Source organism: Eptatretus burgeri, chromosome 18 (assembly GCF_056783735.1).
Source record: "Eptatretus burgeri isolate ZD-2024b chromosome 18, Ebu_testis_v1, whole genome shotgun sequence".
Classification (NCBI taxonomy): Eukaryota; Metazoa; Chordata; class Myxini; order Myxiniformes; family Myxinidae; genus Eptatretus; species Eptatretus burgeri.
Genome location: NC_140978.1, coordinates 37,094,113 through 37,116,010, shown reverse-complemented (window position 1 = coordinate 37,116,010; position 21,898 = coordinate 37,094,113). Strand labels below are relative to the sequence as shown.

The following is a 21,898-nucleotide window of genomic DNA, read 5'->3' as shown; positions in this document are numbered from 1 at the left end:
TTCCCTTCGGACTCCCACTCCACCCCTTCCCTTCGGACTCCCACTCCACCCCTTCCCTTCGGACTCCCACTCCACCCCTTCCCTTCGGACTCCCACTCCACCCCTTCCCTTCGGACTCCCACTCCACCCCTTCCCTTCGGACTCCCACTCCACCCCTTCCCTTCGGACTCCCACTCCACCCCTTCCCTTCGGACTCCCACTCCACCCCTTCCCTTCGGACTCCCACTCCACCCCTTCCCTTCGGACTCCCACTCCACCGCTTCCCTTCGGACTCCCACTCCACCCCTTCCCTTCGGACTCCCACTCCACCCCCTTCCCTTCGGACTCCCACTCCACCCCTTCACTTCGGACTCCCACTCCACCCCTTCCCTTCGGACTCCCACTCCACCCCCTTCTCCTCCCTCCTCCCCCATTCCCACAAAGGAAATTTCTCATTGAAAGAAGTCATGGTGTAGAATATATAGATAGATGTCATGAATCTGGAGTGTGTTCAGTTCATAGACTCCTATAGAGATGGACTGGACCTCACAATCTCGGGGTTTGTAACTTGAGTCTGAAGGATTAAATTGAGTCCAGGGCTAAAATGACTTCTTGAATGGCGAGAGACACGATCTCGGGATCCATATAGGGGTTTTTGAGGACGGCGAGTTCAATAGTGTCATTTTCAACACCACCTGAGGTCATTTTCAAGGTTAAAAGGTCATATTTCAAGGTCAAATTACTGCATTTTGGTATTTTTTGCCCGTTTTTGTGTCTAACTCATAGAGGAAAACTTTTGTAAAGTCTATGACAAAACATGACATTGTGCACCCACTGCACCTACTTGCTGATTTCTATTATCATGAAGTAATGTATGTTTTGTTTGTTTCTCTTTCAGAAATTGTCCAGCTGGTGATCTCACAGGATCTTTGTGTTGTTTCCTGCTTTGGTGACAATATGCCACGTCGTTGCAGCTGCTTTGGTTGTAGAGGAAACTATGATGGGAAGCCTTATGTAAAGGTCATATCCTTCCCAAAAGATCCTTAAAGCGCTGTCACACCTTGACGTTTTAGCCAGCAATGGCAACGTATAAAAATGTATGCAAAACGTTGGCATACGCTGAAGTTTTGAGGTTTTAAAAAAAGTTTTGGTCATATTCATAATGTGTTGGTCGTATGCATAACATATTAGTAACGGGCATAGAACGTTTCGTTGTCTTCTCGATAACTTATACCAATGAATGCTTTGCCTGTTGTCGGCGTTCACAACCTATGCCCAACGATAGTTTAACTTAGGCATAGCGCGCTGCACGTATCACGGACGAACTCGTGGCGTTCTCTGTTAAAAACCTGCCACACACTGATTTAAATCATAGCCGCCTGAAAATTGGAAGTGTCAACATCGCAGTCACACCTTGACGATTTAGCCAGCGTATGCCGACCTATGAAAAATGTGTCTAAAACGCTGGCACACGTCGAAGACGGTATGGGTAAGTTGTGTATACGTTAGGTCAGGTCAGGTATGGGAGCATGTGCCAGAACAGCACGTCGCTGCATCCACTTTCCGCCGGTACTCCATGGGCCACCGACTGGCCATTCCCCAGGCAGATGCCAGGCCCATCCCCATCTCCTTGAGATGATGGTCGACCTGCTGCAATCATGAGGCACGTGGTCGGCCCACTGGCCTCCTCCACTCATGAGACTCCCTCGCTGAGAGAATCTGGTGAGCAGGATCAGCGTCAGGAAAACGAGCCACATGTCCATACAGCCGCAAGTGACGCTCACAGACTATGCAGGTAACAAATCTCATCCGAGTCTCTCTCAGCAACCGCTCGTTGGACATAAAATCCGACCAGCGATAGCCAAGGATTCTACGAAGAGACCTGGTACCAAAGGAATTAAGTCTCCGTCTCAGATCCTTGGTCAGAGTCCAAGTCTCGCATCCATAGAGCAAGACTGGAAGTACCAAGGACCTGAAGACTCGGACCTTCGTCCTCCCGCACAGGTACCGGCAGCGCCACACCCCATGATCCAGTGAATCCATGACTCCCCAGGCCCGACCCAGACGTCTATTGACCTCTGACTCACAGCCAGCAGAGACATGAATATCACTGCCAAGGTAAGTGAATCTCTCCACGACCTCAACATCCTCACCACATACAGACACAGACAGGACAGCAGCATCCATGATGTCACCGAAAGCCTAGATCTTAGTTTTGACCCAAGAAACCTGTAATCCCAGCGGCTCCGACTCCTCATTCAGGACCTCGAGGGCCCCAAAAAGATATCTAAAGTCTCCGCGAAGATGGCTGCATCATCTGCAAAATCAAGGTCCGAGATCTTGACATTCCCAAACGATGCACCGCAGCTTGATCTCTCCGACATCCTCCCTAAAATCCAGTCCATACAAGTGCTGAAAAGTGTGGGGGCCAGTACACACCCCTGACTAACTCCAGTAACAACTGGAAATAAGTCAGAGATGGTACCACCACACTTCACAGCACTCTCAATACCAGAGTAGATTTCAGACATAAGATCGATCAGTTTTGGTGCCACCCCACGAAGACCAAGAATCCTCCAGAGGACATCCTCATTCACTGAATCGAACGCTTTACAGAGATCAACATCGGCTGCAAGCAGCCCCTGCCGAAACTCTCATCTGCGTTCAGTGAGGACACGAAGAACAAGGATACGGTCAATCGTTGACCTCTTTGGTGTAAAGCCTGACTGCTCTGGACGCTGGTGCTCAAGCAGATGGTGGCGAACCCCATCAAGAACCTTGCCGGGCACTGAGAGCAGCGTCACCCCTCGGTAGTTCTTGCAGTCTTGGCGATCACCCTTCCCTTTCCAGAGAGGAACAACAAAGCCCCTCTTCCAATCAGTTGGGATGATGCCTGTGTTCCAGGCAGAGCACAAAACTGCATGCAACGACACGAGTTCAGCATTTCCACCAGCCTTGAGAAGTTCAGCATGGATGCCACAGATCCCTGGAGCTTTGCCCCGTTTCAACCGGTTCACCGCAGCCCATGTTTCCACAAGCGAAAGTGGACCACAGTTGATTCGAGGGTCAGCAACAGGGATTGTAACACCCTTGACGCCCAAATCGACAGCTGGGGGATCAGCCTGGTACAACCGCTCAAAGTAACCGGCCCAACGGGCCTTCACTTCAGACTCTTCTGTCAAGAGCCTACCACTCTCTGCTCTAACTGCAGTGCTCCGAGGGATGTGCTTGGATGAACGCAATGCGCGAATTCCCCTGTAAGCGGGATGAGAATCACCTGTCCACAGGTGATGCTCTACCCCCCTCACAGATTGCTCGCACATAGGCCTCCTTGTCCACCTTCAGTGCACGTACAGTTTTACACCTCAGCTCCCTGAACAGCTCAGCTCTGCCATTCAGCCTGGCCCTGTGACTCTGGTCAATGGTATCCAATGTCCCTTGAGAGACAAAATTCTTCTTTGCCCTGCAGTGAGTTCCAAGACATCCACCGGCAACATCAAGGACGGTGGTCTTGAAGGCACTCCACAACTCTTCAGGACCCCCCAAAGCACCCAGACCCCCCAAGTGTCCACTCAGCCCGTTCGCAAACTCCTTAGCTACTCTCTCATCCCTGAGCTTGCCAACATCCAGCCTAGGCTGGGATGGTACCATTCTCCAGGATTTAAGGTGCAGCTTTAGAGTTGTTACAACAAGCCTGTGGTCAGTATTGAGGAACTGAGCACTCCGGTAGACCCTGCAGTTCTGGATCATCCTCCAACGACCGTCAATGAGGACATGGTCAATCTCCTTTGCCACACCGCCAGCGTTGGAATACCAAGTCCAGCGATGAGCTTTTGGGCGCTGAAACCATGAACCAGCCACCCTAAGTCCATGACTTCTTGCAAAGTCAAGGAACTTAGTGCTATTCTGGTTCATAGTTCCTGACCCATGGGGACCAACACACACCTCATAACCATCCCTATCAGTTCCAGTCGATGCATTGAAATCCTCCAAGACTAGAAGTGTATCTCGTCTGGGGCATTGATCAACTACAGACTCGAGCATGGCGTAGAATGCATCCTTCACGGTGAGATCACTCGCCTCAGTCGGAGCATAAACAGAGACCAGGGAAATGACCCCTCAAGTGTGACGAATCCTTAATCTCATAATACACTCGTTGACCGGTGTTACCTCAATTATCATTGGGGTCAGCTTATTGGACACAGCTACAGCAACTCCTTGGGTATGGTAACCATCAGAGCGACCAGACCAATAGTAGGTTTAACCACCCACCATTATCTCGCTGCAATCCGGTCTCTGAACCTTAGAGAGAGCTGCAATCCCGATGTCCAAATGCTTGAGCTCAGATGATATCAGAAACAGGAGATCATCCTCTCTTTGGGATAGGACATTCCAGGCACCCACCCGAAGGGACCGCCTTAGGTTAACCCAAGGAGACCGCCGTCTGGTGGACGACACCTCAGCACCACTCCGACACACTCTCCCGCAATCTGACCCAGGGATGTTACCCCATGGTTTCCCTCCTATCATCAAAGATTGGGGGTCCCGAAGGCTTTGCCCCAATCCCATCATCCGGTGAGCTGCACTGCGAAGGGAAGCTGCACAGGAGGTACTCCCACGGAGTGGGTTTTCAGATTTTTTTGCGTTTTTGTGTTTTGCGGAATGAAGAGTTTTACGGTGGCCGGAGTGCAAATCCTGCAACCAACCTTCTAATAAAAAAGTAACCCAACTGCAGGAGGACGTCCACAGACACAGTTGGGCACTACATATGGAAGGCCGTTGGCTCACAAGGAGCTCCTCCGCCCTTTGACAGGTTTTGTTTTTAATCCTGCTGGGTGTCCATATCCAAACACCCTCCTCACCAGAAAACCTGATGGGGGAGACGGTTTAGTAGCCGACAACCCGACCATGGAACAGGTTTACATGGTACCTGTAGCAGGTCACAGATCTAACCTGATCTGACAACAAAGTTATCAGTTCCTGACAATACGTTAGGAGCACGCTGAAAAACAATGAAGTATGCTGTCATATTCCGTGGTACGTCTAGTACGTCGTGAAATTTCAAGCATGCTGAAAATTTTACGACGTACTCGACATATGGCTCATAAGTTCCGCATACGCTGGCATAAGTTCTCGGCACGCTCTGCGATCGTTGACACACGTCGGACACACGTTACTTGTAAGTTACTCATAAGTCAAAACACGTCGAGGTAATGGTTAGGTTACCCGAAACTTAATTTTTAACCTATTAGTAACGTGCTTTGAACCTATGTGTAGCGTGCTTTATGTAGACGTATGTAGACGAATTAGATTGACGTCTTCTGGACGACCACAGAACTTACTGAACGTGTTTCTAATTTACATCTACCGTATAATACCGATTTGGCAACGTTTAGGGGAATCGGTATACACAAATGGGCTTCACAAGAGGAACCCGTCAGTGATTCAGACTCCATGTTGAGTATATTCAATGTCAGTAGTATTAGATGAGCGTGTCAGTAGTAGTAGTAGTAGGTCCATGTCAGTAGTAATAGGTGAGCATGATGGGGAGGGTGTGGGTGATGATGGATCCTCGTTGCGTCCACGAATAGGAGACTACTTTGCACCATTGTTCGATGTTCTTTTCGGCTAATTTTTTTTTTCTCATTCCCACGATGAACTATTTTTTGTTTCAGTTTTTAAAGTATTCAAAACGACTTGGACAAATGCATAATGTACTAGTAATGAACACAGAACACTTCGATAACTTATAGATAAGTTATACCAACGATTGATTAGCGTGTTTTAGGCGTTCACAACCTATGCCCAACGATATCCCTGTGTCATAAGAGGTGACCAGGGTTGTGTCAGGAAGGGCATCCGGCGTAAAACCTGTGCCAAATCACGATGCGGATCATACGGATGATCCGCTGTGGCGACCCCTAACGGGAGCAGCCGAAAGAAGAAGAAGAAGAACCTATGCCCAACGATAGTCTAACGCAGGGGTCGGGAACGTTTTTGACTCAGAGAGCCATTAAAGCAAATTATTTTGAAATCTATTTCAGTGAGAGCCATTTAATATATTTTAAGACTGAATTCAACTTCTTCTTCTTCTTCTTTCGGCTGCTCCCGTTAGGGGTCGCCACAGCGGATCATCCGTATGATGCGCATCGTGATTTGGCACATGTTTTACGCCAGATGCCCTTCCTGACGCAACCCTGGCCGCCTCTTATGACACACAGGGATATGGTACACCTATTTTAACCGGGGTATACACTGGCCCAATACACTGGTACTCACTTCGCCGACCTCGGAAGGATGACAGGCTGAGTCAACCCCCTGGTGTATTAATTCAGTGGCCCAATGGGGCTTGAACTCAGGACCTTTTGGATCCCAAGCTGCTGCCCTAACCACTGTACCAACACCAGGCAACTTTAAGACTGAATTCAGCTAAATGTGAGTATAATAAGCCTCTGAATTTATTCTTTTAAATAATGTTGTTATAATAATCACCATTAATGGGACTTCTGGTGCTGCATGGATTTGCTGATGGCTTTGTAGTCTGGTTGGTACTTGGTGAGGTTAAGCTTCATGCAAGCATTGAGGCTTTCATCCGTTAGACGTGATCGTAGGTTGGACTTGATGTTTTTAAGATGTGAGAATGACTGCTCACATGCATACGTAGATCCAAACAAGGTCAATACAGCAATACTCACACGCTGCAGTGTGAGGTGTGTGACAGGAAGCACGTTCCAAGTTTTGATAATCAGCTGGTCTTCGGGTTGAAGTTTTTTCATTTCTGTCCACATGTGCTTGCTCGCCAACTCCGCTTTCTGTCGTGCGATTCTTTCCAAATCTTCATTCAGTGACTTGAACTTATTCACCCACATGTCTGAGGCCTTCAGGTCAGCCACTTCAGCTTCAAAATCTCTGGCGGAGACACCAGGAATGTAACTCAGGTCGGCTGTGTTCAGTGAACACTCGTTTGGATGGGTGATGAACTTAAAAAGACGAGTGTGCTCATGAAATTCTCCAAAGCGTGCTTTGGATGACTGTAGGAGACTGGATGTGAAGCCAGCTAACTGGTGGAGATCAAAGTTTTGAGTGGGCTCACTTGCTGTGCATGCATCTTTAAATTGTCTCAGTTTTTCAAAATGTAGTAAACGACCTGTTTCAAGATCCATGATAAAGAGCTCCAGCTTGTTTTCAAAAGCAAACACGGCTTGTTGAAGGGATAACACTGTATTTCCAATGCCTTGCATTTTCACGTTGAACTGGTTCAGATGTTCAGTCATATCCACGAGATAGTAAAACTTGAGGAGCCACTCAGTTTCGGCTAGCTCAGGATGCTCAATCCCTTTCATTTCAAGGAAAGTCCGGATTTCGTTCAGGCAAGCCGCAAAACGGCTAAGCACCTTCCTTCTTGACAACCAACGCACATTGCTGTGCAAAAGCAGACCGTGATAGTTATTTCCAACTTCATCCAGCAGTGTTTTAAACTGGCGACCATTTAAGGCTCGGGCAACAATAAAGTTGATCACACGAATGACCAGCGACATCACTTCGCCAAGCTGTCCATCACACATCTGAGCACAAAGTGCCTCCTGGTGTAGAATGCAATGGAAACTTAGGATGGGTCTATTTTCATGTTCACGGAGAAGCGCCACAAATCCTTTGTTTTTCCCCACCATACACGGAGCACCATCAGTACACACTGAGATAAGTTTATCCATTCGTAGATTTTTTTCTTGAGCGAACTCCATGAAAGACTTGAATAAATACTCACCTCTTGTGGACCTTTTTATTGGCAGAACAGCAAGACTTTCTTCACGCAGTGTATCACCAGCAGCATATCTTGCAATCACACTGAACTGCGACAAATGGCTTACGTCTGTTGACTCATCCAAAGCCAGGGAAAAGAACGGCGCTGTATTTATGTCCTTCACTTGAGTTTCCTCCACTTGGTTTGCCATCATGATGGTACGATCATGAACAGCTCTTGCCGACAGAGGCATGTCTTGCATCCGTTTGATTATCTTGTCTTTGTTCGGAAGATCATCAAAAAGTTCATTGGCTACATCCAGCATGAACGTTTCAGCATACTCGCCATCTGTGAATGGTTTTCCGTTCCTCACTATTGCTAAAGATCCAGCAAAGCTAGCAGAATTATAGTCACCTTGCCGGGTCCATACGCGGAGTTGCTGCTGGCTGGCTTGCGCCCTGCTCAGTAGCTCTTGGCACGCTTTCTTTCTGCTGTCTCCCGCAGGGTATTTTGATGCAAAGGTAGCATGGCGTGTGTCGAAGTGCCGCTTTATATTCGACCGTTTCATCGATGCAATTTTGTCATTCCAAATTCGACACACCACAGAACCTGCTCTCTCCACAAAGGCGAATTCTTCGGCCCATTCGTCCTGAAATGTACGATACTCCTCATCTTTTTTATTTTCGCCATCTTCTTCGTCGAAGGGTTAGCTTTGAGAAAATGAGAGAGATGGAGATGTTGACCCAACTGAGGCTTGGCAAATAGTGAGTCTGGCTGGCCTGCGCACGGGCTTATATACTCGAGAGGTGCGGCGTGGCCGGCCGACTCTGGGATGCTGTGGCGGTGGCGCGTGATTGGTCGAGATGAATTCCGTGACGCGTGTCGGCAGCGGCACGTCATTGGAGGAACCGAAATCACGAGTCGCCTCGGCCGCATGACTGGACGAAACAAAAACCGCTTCAGCCAATTCGGAGGCGTTTTCTCTTCTCTCCTTCTGCCAAGTTCAGCCCTGCACGTGAATGAAGCACGACACCATTCAAACTATAGGTAAAGCTTCCGCGAGAAATATTGGGCTTTGAAAGTTTCAAACTCCAATTTTATCTGCGAGCCAGATGCAATCATCAAAAGAGCCACACCTGGCTCGCGAGCCACACGTTCCCGACCCCTGGTCTAATGTATGCATAGCGTGGCAGCGTATCGTGGACGATTACGTGATGTTTTCTATTCATAGGCTGCAACTTCACTTTTAATAAATGGCTGTCACTCGCCTATTGTTTTTGGACGCTGGTGCTCGGCAACTGAAATCGTTTTCATTGAACGAGTTAAATCGCTTCCACAGCACTGCAGTCACGGCACCAACAGCAGCAGTCTCAGTGCCAGCCTCATGCCAGGCTCAAGCGGATCCCTGTAGAAGGTGTACTGCTTTGTTATCCTTGAACCCACTCTAGCTCGTCGAACATTGCTGGGGGCATTCGCAGGAAGTTGATGAAGGATGCATGGTCCTCGTTCCGGAGTTCCACCATGAGCTGGTCATATATGCCATAATGGCGTTGCCTCCCGATCCATGGTCTGACCCAGTTCCTTCTCCTCCGTTCACGTCTTCTTCTCCCGGCTGTATTAGCACGCAACTGGTGCAGTGTCAACTCGATGAGGTCATGTTGATGTTCGAGCACAGGTAGTTATTGTCGTCTCAGCGTTGCCGTATCCTCCATCTCTCGGAATGACATGGACATGTACTCACCACGAAGTCTAAGAAAAAGACGGGTTCCTCCTGCGAAGCCCCTTTTTATATACCAATTCCCCTAATCGCTGCCAATATGCCATTATACGGTATCTGTAAGTTAGAAACGCGTTCAGTAAGTTCTGTGGTCTTCCTGAAGACGTCAAATACGTCAACATACGTATTTGTGCGTAGGACATGCTTTACAAACAATTCCCAAGCACATTACTCATAAGTTATAAATAAGTCACGGGTACCCTAAACATTACTTTGACGTGTTTCGACGTATGAGGAATTTTCAAGTAACGTGTTGCGAAGTTTGAACAACGTTCGTGTAGCGTGCTTACAAAACGTTACTCATAGGTTAGAAATAAGTTTCGGGAATGCTAAACATTACCTCGACGTGTTTCGACTTATGAGTAACTTACAAGTAACGTGTGTCGACGTGTGTCAACGATCGCGTAACGTGCCTACAACATGTTACTCATAGGTTAGAAATAAGTTTCGGGTATGCTAAACATTACCTCGACGTGTTTCGACTTATGAGTAACATACAAGTAACGTGTGTCGACGTGTGTCAACGATCGCGTAACGTGCCTACAACACGTTACTCATAGGTTAGAAATAAGTTTCGGGTATGCTAAACATTACCTCGACGTGTTTCGACTTATGAGTAACTTACAAGTAACGTGTGTCAACGTGTGTCAACGATCGCATAACGTGCCTACAACTTATGGCCAGCGTAGCGGAATGTGTGAGTCATACGCCGGCATACGTCGTAAAATTTCAAGCATGCAAAAAGTTTGAGGACAACCCAAAAATACAACGTTTAAAGCCAGTGTACTACGACTTATGGCAGTGTTTTTCAGCATGCTCTTAACGTATACAAAACGTACCCATAACGTATTCAACGTGTGCCAGCGTTTTAGACAAATTTTTCATAAATCGGCATACACTGGCTAAATTGTCAAGGTGTGACAGCGGCTTGAGGAGAGGGAGATATGGATATTGGTAATGCCAAATGAGAAAGAAAGCTTGAGGTGCTTAAAGGAGATATATATTTGTGAGACATTTCAATTGTGATTGGGTGTCAGTTAGAGGTGCCAAACGACCCAAAGAACCCCCATCAATATTTCCTGGAGTACCGAAATCAGCTTTGAAGCAGGTGACCTCAGCCCCACGCCCAACATTCATCTTCTCTGTCAGAATCAAGAGCTAAGAAGATGCAGGCAGCTAATGAGGCTGCAGACAATATCCAATATTTCGACCACTTCTGTGCTAAAATCAGCTCCTATTTTCCTGGCTTTAATGTCATAAAGGACCAGGAAAACCTTTACCTATCAAGAACTGATGCTACTGGACAAACTATCAAGCAGTTCTTTCATTTCCAACAAGTTCACTCACCTTTTAGATTTCTATTCTTGAATAGAGTTGAGAAAGATTGAGGTGCCCAAACGACTTTTTCCTTTGCAGAAGAACAGCCTGCTCTCAAAATGGTCCCAGATTAAATCCATAACTGACCAGGTAAACATCTATGAATGCACAAGCAAGGAAATTCTTCAGCTTGTAATAAGCCAGCTCTGTTGGATGACTGAGGCACACGAGCTTCCTCATTTCACGTTCCTTCTGTCGCAGCTGCATCTTATGTTCAAACCTCTTGATCGTCGCCGATTTAATACTGATACTATGATTTTCGCAATGCAGCTTCACAACATATCACCCAGTGCATACAAAATGATTCGTCGATCCGGCTTAATCATTCTACCATCAACAAAAAAGCTAAAACAGATGCTTGCTAGTAGTCAGCAGGACTCCAACCTCAAAACCTTGTTCGACCAGCTTAAACCACAGCAGCGTTTGGTCAATTTAATGTTTGACGAGGTAAAGCTGGTCGAGACATTGCAATTTTCTGGGGGGCATGTTGTAGGAAATGCTCAAAATGCAACAGCGGGTGGTGAACACGAAAAGCTTGCTTCACATGCTATGGTTGTTGAAGTTGCCTGCCATTTCGGTGGTCCACGCTATATTCTACGCATTTTGCCCTGCAAAAAAACTAACTGCCGATCAGCTGAAGGAACTCCTTATCGAAGCTGCATCAGCTGTAGTTGGTGCTGGCGGTACTGTGATTTCTTTGATATGTGACAATTGCAATACCAACCGCAATGTTTATTCAAAACTTGGAGGACCAGGAAGTTGCCAAGTGCTGACAATTCCAGAGCAATCTATGTTCTTAGTGTACGACTACGTGCACATCTTCAAAAATGTTCGCAACAACCGGATTACTGTTGATGGCAAGACACTCTCATTTGTCATAGATGGTAATGAGTACAAAGCTGACTGGAGTGATATTCAGAAGGTTTAAGAGATCGACCGGGCTACTCCTATTCGCTTAACCAAGCTGACGCACACCGCTGTTTTCCCCAAGCCCCTTCAACGCCAGAGCGTACCATTGGTATGCCAAGTGTTCAATGACAAGACTGTTGCTGCTTTAAAGACCTTCAAAGATTCACTGGGCATCAGCGAAGGCACAATCATCCTCACCCAGATAATGAGTGAGTGGTTCAAGATGATGAACGTGAAAGACCGTTTCTCAGCTATCCTTCTGTGCGACAAATCCAGACAGCCTTGGACAGGAGACTGTACAAGTTTCACGAGGCTGGAGCAGGCCTGCCAAATTATATCTACCTGCGCATGGCAAGGAGGTGGTGGTCGTAAGCTGAGGCTAACTCAGCAAACTGCTGAAGCCTTCACTGTGTCCACATGTAATAATGTGGATGCTGCTAAATTGCTTCTGGCAGAGAAAGACTTTGACTACGTTCTTCCTGCTATATTTACAGATGAAGCCTTGGAAAGGTTTTTCGGCCAAGCCAGGCAAAGAAGCGGTGGAAACTTCTACATTGACGTAGTTGACATGATGGCTGCAGCTAAAATTGTAAATTTGCAAACACCCATTAAGCATGACATTATGCCCGAATGTAGTTCTCATGTGCTTGATTGTGACGAGAAGTGTACAACTTCCATAAATCCAGATGAGCGAAGTGAACTCATTGACGAGATTACTCCTCAAGACACTCAGGATCTCTTGGGGTCTGACGATGCCCTTAAGCATAAAGTAGTTTATTTGGCCGGACACCTTGTTCATAAATATGGCGATAGCACTAGTATGGAGATCATTGATGATGAAGATGGTAACGAGGTGTCATGTGAGTTTCTAGATAATTTGAATAGAGGTGGATTGAGTGTGCCGACTATGTCAACCGTCTTTTTTGTACATAATGCCTATAATTTGTATGACAAGACTAAAATGCGTTGCCGATTTCATTTTGCTGAGCTGTTGTCCTCTGTAGATGCACCTTGAGCTCGTAGTAATGCTGCATGTACTACTTTAGCCAACATTCTATTGAAAGCTCATGTCCTCAATGTAAGTGACAAAGAAATAGCTTTGGAATGCCTCAGGAGGCAAGAAAAGCTCTCCAACGAGTGATAGACATAGACATAGTTGTTATAGGCATAGTGTTGTGACATGCATATAATGTTTATGTAATACGATATATGACAATAAATATCAAAGTTTGACAGCTCTACACACTTTCATCTTATTACAATCAGCCATCTCTCACCGTTTATGAGTTCGACACAAAAACGGGCAAAAAAATTCCAAAATTCAGTAATTTGACCTTGAAATATGACCTTTTGACCTTGAAGATGACCTCGGGTGGTGTTGAAAATGACAGTATTGAACTCGCCGTCCTCAAAAACCCCTATATGGATCCCGAGATCGTGTCTCTAGCCCTTCTAGAAGTCATTTTAGCCACGGACTCAAGTTAATCCTTCAGACTCAAGTTACAAACCCCGAGATCGTGAGGTTCCAGTCCTTCTCTAAAGGAGTCTTTGGTTCAGTTACAAAGTTTCTTGTAAAGTGCTCGTCAAGTGGCTTAAACACTCAAGCAAGCTCTCCATTCAAAACCGTTGATAAGGAATGGCTGGTAACTGCTTGGTAACTGGACACACCACTGAACATCTGGACAACATACAATGTATACAAAACACCGGAAAAAAAGGACAGTTCTTATTTTATTTTAATGAAAGACTTCAAGTGTTAATGACTAGCAAATACAACCCATCGCTTCGCTGAGGGGAATGTTAAGGAGAGGAAGGAGGGGAGGGAGATTCGGGTGAGGAGTGGGAGGGAGATTGAGGCGGGGTGGGGAAGTGAGGAAGGAGGGGAAGTGAGGAAGGAGGGGAAGTGAGGAAGGAGGGGAAGTGAGGAGGAAGGGAGATTGAGGTGGGGGTGGGGAGCAAGGAAGGAGGGGAAGTGAGGCAGGAGGGAGAAGCGAGGATGGAGGGAAATTAGGCAGGAGGGGGGAGCAAGGAGGGAAGGGAAGTGAGGCAGGAGGGGGGATCAAGGAGGGAGGGGAAGTGAGGAACGAGGAGGGAGCGGGAAGGGAGGGGAAGCGAGAAAGGAGGGGGAAGCAAGGAGGGGTGTGGAAAGGGAAGGCAGTGTGAGATGAGGGCAAAGAAAGGTTGCGTGAGGGGAGGAGAGGGAAAGGAACAACAGTGTCAGGGGAGGATCCATCTCGACATAGCCACCATCCAGACACATCTGGAGATAACACCGTCCATATACTGTTGTGGGCCGGGGTTCGGTGGCGAAAAACGACCACTTGGCAGAGCAGTAGAGTCGTTTCCACCGAACACCCCGGAATTTAGGTCGTGACTCTCGGATAAGTCCGAAAGGTCATGGGTCCCTTAGCGGACCGTGGTCGCCAATATTTTTACGACGTGGGGTAGGGTTAATTGCCAAATTTCAATATACCTAAGTACCCACGTCGTCCAACTACCGTGGAAAACCACACCCTCAACGGGCTCTGTCGAATCGGGTCGCTCTAGCGACCTCGGTCCAGTATAACCGAGCGGAATTACCAGAGTCCGTCGGACCCAAATGAACAATTACCGGCCCAAACGGCCTCACAAATTCTCAATACGCACTGTGCTGGACCACAGAAAACGAGCTGGTACATTTAACAGGGGTTTATTTATAAGGGAGGGGGACACAGAGAGCAGAGTTAAACTGACTAAAAGCAATGCAGGTATGTACAAGGCACTTAAACAATTCTACTTAACGGACTGGCGCCACACACACACACACACACACACACACACACACACACACACACACACACACACACACACACACACACACACGATTTTGGCCGACCGTCCTTTATTGGGGCCTCCAGCTCGGAAGGAAAGGCGAGCCAAAGGCCAGGGTTTGGCTTGCACCTGTCCGCCTCGTGCGGTGTACGACGATCTGGTCGCGTGGCGGGACTCAAACCCACAGCTTTCACGCAGCACCAAGCACCAGGGACCACACTCTCCAACCGGCCACGCACCAATCAACCAAGGCCAAGGAGAAGATCAGAGATGACGATGACCCAGGACCAGATGAACCAGCACCAAGACCCGCGACCCCCAAGACGACCAACCTCCCCAGCCTGGCGTTCCTTTATATCTTTCTTGTCCGGGGTGAGAAAATCGCCATCTGAGGCGGTCTCCACCCTCATTGGCCGGGGTGTTGTGGGAAAGTTGCCCTCTGTGGCCATCTCAACCCTCATTGGCCGGGGTGTCATGGGAAAGTCGCCCTCTGTGCGTGATTGGACAAGGGGTGGAGTGATTGGACTGAGGACTCGTGATTGGACTCGTGATTGGACTGAGGCGATGAAAATCTCTGCCCACGTACGTGGTCGAACGCACGTGGGCAATGGCGTTGGTGTGCGAAGTGAAGTGAAGGAGATTTGTTGTAAAACAAACTTCGCAGCACACACATGTAAATCCCGTTAGACACAGGAAGGGGACCCTAACAACAAACACATACTTATTGAGAGAACTAAACTTGGGGACTGCTCTCTGTCTGTGTGCACAAGGCTTCCAAATTCATAACACTACGACACGCAGGGATACGGTATAGATACTCCAACCGAGGAACACACTGGGGTCGAATTGAGAGCAATCTGTTGAAATAGAAGAAGAGTAGTGCATTATGATACAGTAATGAGAACCACACGTGTGAAAGAGGAAGATGAAGCATTTTAAGAGATCATCATTATGATTATTATTATTATTATTATTATTTTTTTTTTTGAGAAAGAGTTTTCATCAGATTAGGTAATGGAAAGGTTGTAGAAAAAACTTGTGAGGTGAATGGTGAATTTGGGTCGGTAAACGCAGAGGGTGGAAACAGATCACGTGGTTCCGGGAGAAGCACGTGGTGACAGGAGGTGAAGAGCCAAAAGTGAATTTATTTATATTAAATAAGGATTGCGTAACATTCGGAAAAGGGAAGGTTGAAGTGAAATCGTGGAGGTGGATGGTGAATTTGGAAAGGTAAACGCGGAGTGAAGCTGATGGATCGATGGAAAGGATACAAGAAATCGTGAAGCAAATGGTAAGAAGAAGCAGGAGAACACATTCTTTTACTTTGACTTACACATTTTACACACTTGTACATTCTTTGACTTTGTTCACCGCGACATATTATCCATTTGCTGTGGTTGGTTTTCACTGAATCACATCTTCTCTTCGTTTGTCTGAAGTGACACACTTCCTTCCAGAACTCGCTTTGACGGCTTACTCATCTTTCATCTCAATCTGAAAAGTAACAAGAAGAGTGTTTAACATCCAGTTGCATGTCTGTTTTGCTGAATTACAGACTCCTCGAAGTGTGCATGAATTACCCGCTCAGATTACCAGCCACGTCGTCCTCAAATCGTCCAGGAACACGAGCAGCAGCGGAAGCTCACCTCGGGCCTCCAATCCACACTCCTAAAGAAGCCTCTCTGTCCCGCTCACATTTCCAGCCCTTTCTCCACAGGATCTCCTTCACCTCAACGTCAGGGTTGTGGTTTCGGAATCGACATCAACACCACCAAGCAGTGAGTGAAATGGTGTGACGAGGTGATTATGTGCCGCTTTCCTCAACGCGGTGTGTTGTTTGTGTTTGTGTGTGTGTGTGTGTGTGAAGCCTTTTCCTTGATTGATAAAAAATTTCACACTCCTGCAACTCTCTCCACCAAATTTTACATACATGCTGGGAATACCCAGGGTCAGGTCGTGGGCACAACCCCCTCCATCCCCCCAAATCACTCAACCCTTGAAGGAAATTCACTGTCGACACGTTTGTGTAGGTCTGGAAATCTAAGAAATAAAAACAGCTGGTCTAATCAACACCAAATATTACAAACGTGCCAGGGGTACCCACGGTCAGGTCAAGGCCAACGTGCAGCAGCTTAAAACTTAGCCAAGATTCTGAAATACAAGAACCCAAAATTTGCTTCCTCTCGGTGCTCCGGTTTGGCCTCGAAAGAGAAACAAACACAGAAACACTTTAAATTACTTACATAATTAGTAATCATGAGGAGACATTTCCAAAACAATATTTTCGACACCGTTCCTTGGATTTATAAATAACATAACTTGAAAGGAAAAGAGATTTTAGGTTAATTTTATTCTCTGTCATTACAAGAGAAAATCTACATTCACACAAGAAAATTAACACTTTTATCAAAGACAATTCAACAGTTGAGTCTTGGGTGCTGGAGTGAAATGTAACATCAAGGTTGGAGAACCTTGGAGGGATACTTGTGGAAAAGATCCTTCAAGAACAGCAATGAAGGAGAGCCATTGGGAATGATTATTGAGGAGATGAGGCCGCTCAGGCTGGAGATGTTTTGGAAGAATATTTGAAGTCGATCCAGATGATGATGGCAGCAGCTGAAGGGAAGGAAACAAAAAAAACGGTAAAGATAATGTTGGAGTGTAAATGTGTTTACACAGTGTTGAAGAGACGTGTGGTGTCCAGTGATGAAGTGACACATGGTGTCCAGTGATGAAGAGACGCGTGGTGTCCAGTGATGAAGAGACGCATGGTGTCCAGTGATGAAGAGACACATGGTGTCCAGTGATGAAGAGACACATGGTGTCCAGTGATGAAGAGACACATGGTGTCCAGTGATGAAGAGACACATGGTGTCCAGTGATGAAGAGACGCGTGGTGTCCAGTGATGAGGTGACGCATGGTGTCCAGTGATGAGGTGACGCATGGTGTCCATTGATGAGTGACGCAGCAAATCCCAAGGGTTCATGGCTGCAGTTTCCTTCATGAGTGACAGACCATGATTGGCATTGCTTGTACAAATCAGGGAGAGACCTCACCTGTTTCATGTTGGCCGATTCATTCTAATGTGTCTTCACTCGGAATTATTGAGTTCTCATCATAAACAAGGAAGTGACAAATTGACAAACAAGGACACAAAAAGGATGCAAATCATTAAATCAAGTCCAAGGAAGGTTTAAGTACCTGGAGTTCTTGAGACTGATGTTCATTGAAAAAATGCTGAATCGGCCATCTGTAAGAGCCTGGTGTATCGTCTTTTATTTCTAGATAGTTTGTACGATGGAACGATGAGGGAATCGTTGCCAAACATGGCATCTTCCTCCCCAGCAACTGTCACGATGACGTCTTCCTCTGCACACACAACAACACGAAGTGGCATTGTTATCATAATCTCCATCATTCTCACGTGTCCCAACACAGTCCTGGAATGAATCTCTCTCTCTCTCTCTCTCTCTCTCTCTCTCTCTCTCTCTCTCTCTCTCTCTCTCTCTCTCTCTCTCTCTCTCTCTCTCTCTCTCTCTCTCTCTCTCTCTCTCTCTCTCTCTCTCTCTCTCTCTCTCTCTCTCTCTCTCTCTCTCTCTCTCTCTCTCTCTCTCTCTCACTCTCTCTCTCACTCTCTCTCACTCTCTCTCTCTCTCTCTCTCTCTCTCTCTCTCTCTCTCTCTCACTCACTCACTCACTCACTCACTCACTCACTCACTCACTCACTCACTCACTCACTCACTCACTCACTCACTCACTCACTCACTCACTCACTCACTCACTCACTCACTCACTCACTCACTCACTCACTCACTCACTCACTCACTCTCTCACTCTCTCACTCTCTCACTCTCTCACTCTCTCACTCTCTCACTCTCTCACTCTCTCACTCTCCCACTCTCAATGTTATTTCACTTTCCCTGCAATTTCACAACTTCATTTTTCTTCATCACCATCTCCCACCATATTTACATGAACCTTTACTTTCTGACAGTTTCCAAGAGAACTTTGGTAGTTTGGTCCTTCATGCCTGAACCTCCTGCAGAAGCACACAAATCCCCACTTACTGTTCAAATTTATATTTAAAAACCTCTGATGTCCTTCGGGTGAACCAAGATGTACAACTTATGGGAAGGGAGCTCGAGTCACCCCAAGCAAATTGGAAGTGGGATTGTAAAAATTTAGTTTTTCAAACAATTAACTTCAATGATCATCCAGGTGCACACAATGACTTCTGCATGAACACATCAACACTCGTACCATACTTCCACCAACTGGAAGATTTGTTTGGTACTTCTCTGACTTCGATTGCAGCAAAACATTCGTGTTTTCACCATTTCGAAGGCACGGACAAAATGGGACACGATGGAGGTGAAGAACACGGAGTTTAGACAAAGTTTGTAATAATTTATGCGAGGTAAGAATCTTGGTAACTTACGTTCCATCCGGCAAGAAGGTTTCTTGTAAGAGGGTGGAGGAGGAGGGAACGAGCGCCTCTTCTGGGGGGTCTTTGGAGAAAGAATAAAAATATAAAAGATTAAACACATCGATGTGTTCATCAGATTGATAACTTGTTCAGGAAAGGGAACAGAAGGAGATGAACTGATGGAACAGGTAATCGATGACAAGGTGAATTTGTCGATTTGATCCAATCAAGGTGAGTTATAATTCTTGTTATTTATCCTGCGTGGGGATGACCATGCCAATATGTGACCTTTATCACAAAAATAATAATTACAATTATCCAACTGAACAACTTCATCGTGGGGTTCACTGTGTTTGTACCCAGTGTGTTCACCCCCAACTTCTCCCAAGTACCAAAGAGTCCTCACCTGTTGAAGGTCCTGCATACGGTCTGATCCATCAACACCGTGCTGCACCTGTTGCAGGCTTTGATCACGTTGAGGTTTTTGTTCCTTCTGCACTCCAACCACGTGTGGTTTCTGTTGTTGACCTGGTTGCTGTTTGAGCGATTCATCACGTTCAGGTTTTCGTTCCTCATCACGTTTCCTCTGTCCTTCCTCTCTGTGCTTTTGTATTTTCTTCTTTTGCTTTTCTTCCTTTCTCTGTCGATGTGCTTCTTTTTCTTTCTGGTGCACCTCTTCCTGTTTCATTTCCCCATGTTTGTCATGCTCTCGTCTCTTTCTCTCCTTTCCCTCACATCGCCAAACCTCATGTTCCCGTGTCTGAACGTCGTTTTCTCGTTTACGTATCTCCAGCTCCAGCAGATGTACCGCCTGCTCTCGACACAAACACTCTTCCTCTTTTATTCTCTGTGTCTCCACAAATTTATCTTGCCGCCCACTCTCCTCCTCTTCTCTTTGGTGCACCAGTTTCTCCCTCTTCTCCACATCCTGTTCTCTCAATCTAATCTCGTCCTCTTGACGACATGTCTCAAACTCTCTGTGTTTTATCTCGAGTTCTTTCAGTTCCATCTTTTTATCAAATCGAGCCTGTTGTTCCAACTCGATTCTCTCTCGTTTATCAATCTCTCTCTCCAACCCGAACAGCACGTGCTCACTGTTTAAAACTTGTTGCTCTTTTTGCTGAATCTCAAGCATTCTGCGTGTCTGCTCCTGATGGACCGATTCCTTCCATCGTAGGAATTCCTCTTGTTCTCTCAGGAATCCCTCTTCCATTTCCCTCCACTCTGCCTCCTTTATTTTATTTAGCTCTTCTTCATTCTTTTTCTCCTGTTCTTCCTCATCACGTTTTCTCATTTCCTCTTCCTTGTTTCTCCTCTGCTGCTCTTCCTCTGTTTTATTCTGCTGTTCTCTTTCTTTTCTCCATCGTTCATCCTCATGTCTGTGTTGAACGTCTTTGTCCTGCACAGATTTTTCTGCGAGCTGAATTAATCGCTCTCTTTCTTTCATTCGTTCTTCTTTCTGGTGCAATTTTTCACCTCTTTCCTGTAGTTTCTCTCTCTCTCTCTGCCACAACTGTTCGAACAATGCCTTTTTTTCTTCCATTCTTTTATCCTCCTCTTCCTTCACCTTCTGAATCTCCAACACCTCCTTTTGTTGATCCTCCTCCAGCAACGGCCGCTCCTTTTTTCCCATTTTTTTCTGCAAGTGCTTCCGGCCACAACAAAAACTGCAACAAAACAAGGGCAATGCTCGTCAGTTTGAGGAAAATGTATGATTTTGTGAACGACCAAACACATGTTCCATGAGTGTTGCATTGAAGAAAACGAAGATGAGACGATTCAATTCCTAACACACATGGTCTGATTGAAAGATATCTTGACCAATCAAATCTCAACGAAACTACAGACACTGGAATACAAGCAACAACAACAAGGACAGTCGGAAGAACACATCCCTCCGCCAGGCTGATTAGTTTACGTTTTGTATCCCAGTGAAAGGCTGGATCTGGATTTGGACGTAAACTAAAATGTAATCGGCTTGTTCTGGTCACCAACAAACTCATCCTCCAAGTTTCATCCGAATCCGTCCCGAACTTTTTGAGATATCACACTGTATGTGTATCGTTTTAGCACAATCATTCAATCGTGAAAAATGAGTTTAAAAAATCCTCGGATCCAGATCCGGATTCAGATTTTCACCAAAATCGAATCATTCAGTCAGTGTCACATGCCAAACCTCTCCAACAAATTTCCTCCAAATCCATCTTCAACTTTTTGAGATATTGTTCACAATCAGACAAACAAACAAACAAAAGAGAAAGGGGTGAAAACAAAATGTCCATCCACCTGCAGTGGAGGAGGTAATAAGACCAGTCTCTGGACCGTGGGCCTGTTTGTGTACAAGCGAACACATCTACGGTATTTCCAGTCTTGTCTGCCTCCTTGGTCATTTCTTTCTTATCGTGTGTCTGAGGCCTTAAGGTTGTCTGAGGACCTTCCACTCGTATGAAACCCAGGGCACGCAGTGTGTAATAGTTCATTTGTAATTGTATCTTTTGTTTTCCCTACCCTGTTGTTGAATACACTTTGTAAGGAAAAACATTATAATAACAATAATAATGACGAGCCGAAACCCCTTCACAGGAGGATTCCGTTCATTCAACCACCCTCACCAGCTCACCCACACTCGAGGGACATGGACTGGACAGGGCGTGTTTGCCTCCGTCTACTCATCCCCCGCCTCTGCCCCATTCCCCCCCGCCTCTCACCCCCTTGCCTTCAATTTGCTTAACCCCGCCCAAAAATTTAATTACCCCGGCCCCGCCCCGGCCTCTTCACTCCCCGCCCCCCGTCTCTTGATTCTCCGCCCACCTGTCCACCCCCTCACATTCAACTCTGCCTAATTCACCCCAGCCCCAGCCCACTCATCCCCCGCCC

At 46.5% G+C, this 21,898-nt stretch overlaps 1 protein-coding gene across 1 annotated transcript; it reads right to left on the bottom strand.

Moving 5' to 3' along the window:
• Positions 1-16,755: 16,755 nt before the first annotated feature.
• Positions 16,756-21,128, bottom strand: LOC147008898 (uncharacterized). Its single transcript, XM_085863485.1, has 4 exons — positions 19,428-21,128; positions 19,034-19,103; positions 17,797-17,964; positions 16,756-17,210 (listed from the first exon to the last, which is right to left on the bottom strand). Exons 1-3 carry the CDS (start codon positions 20,652-20,654, stop codon positions 17,819-17,821), a joined length of 1,443 nt encoding a protein of 480 aa, XP_085719611.1. The 5' UTR covers positions 20,655-21,128; the 3' UTR covers positions 16,756-17,210; positions 17,797-17,818.
• Between the last annotated feature and the right edge of the window lie 770 nt (positions 21,129-21,898).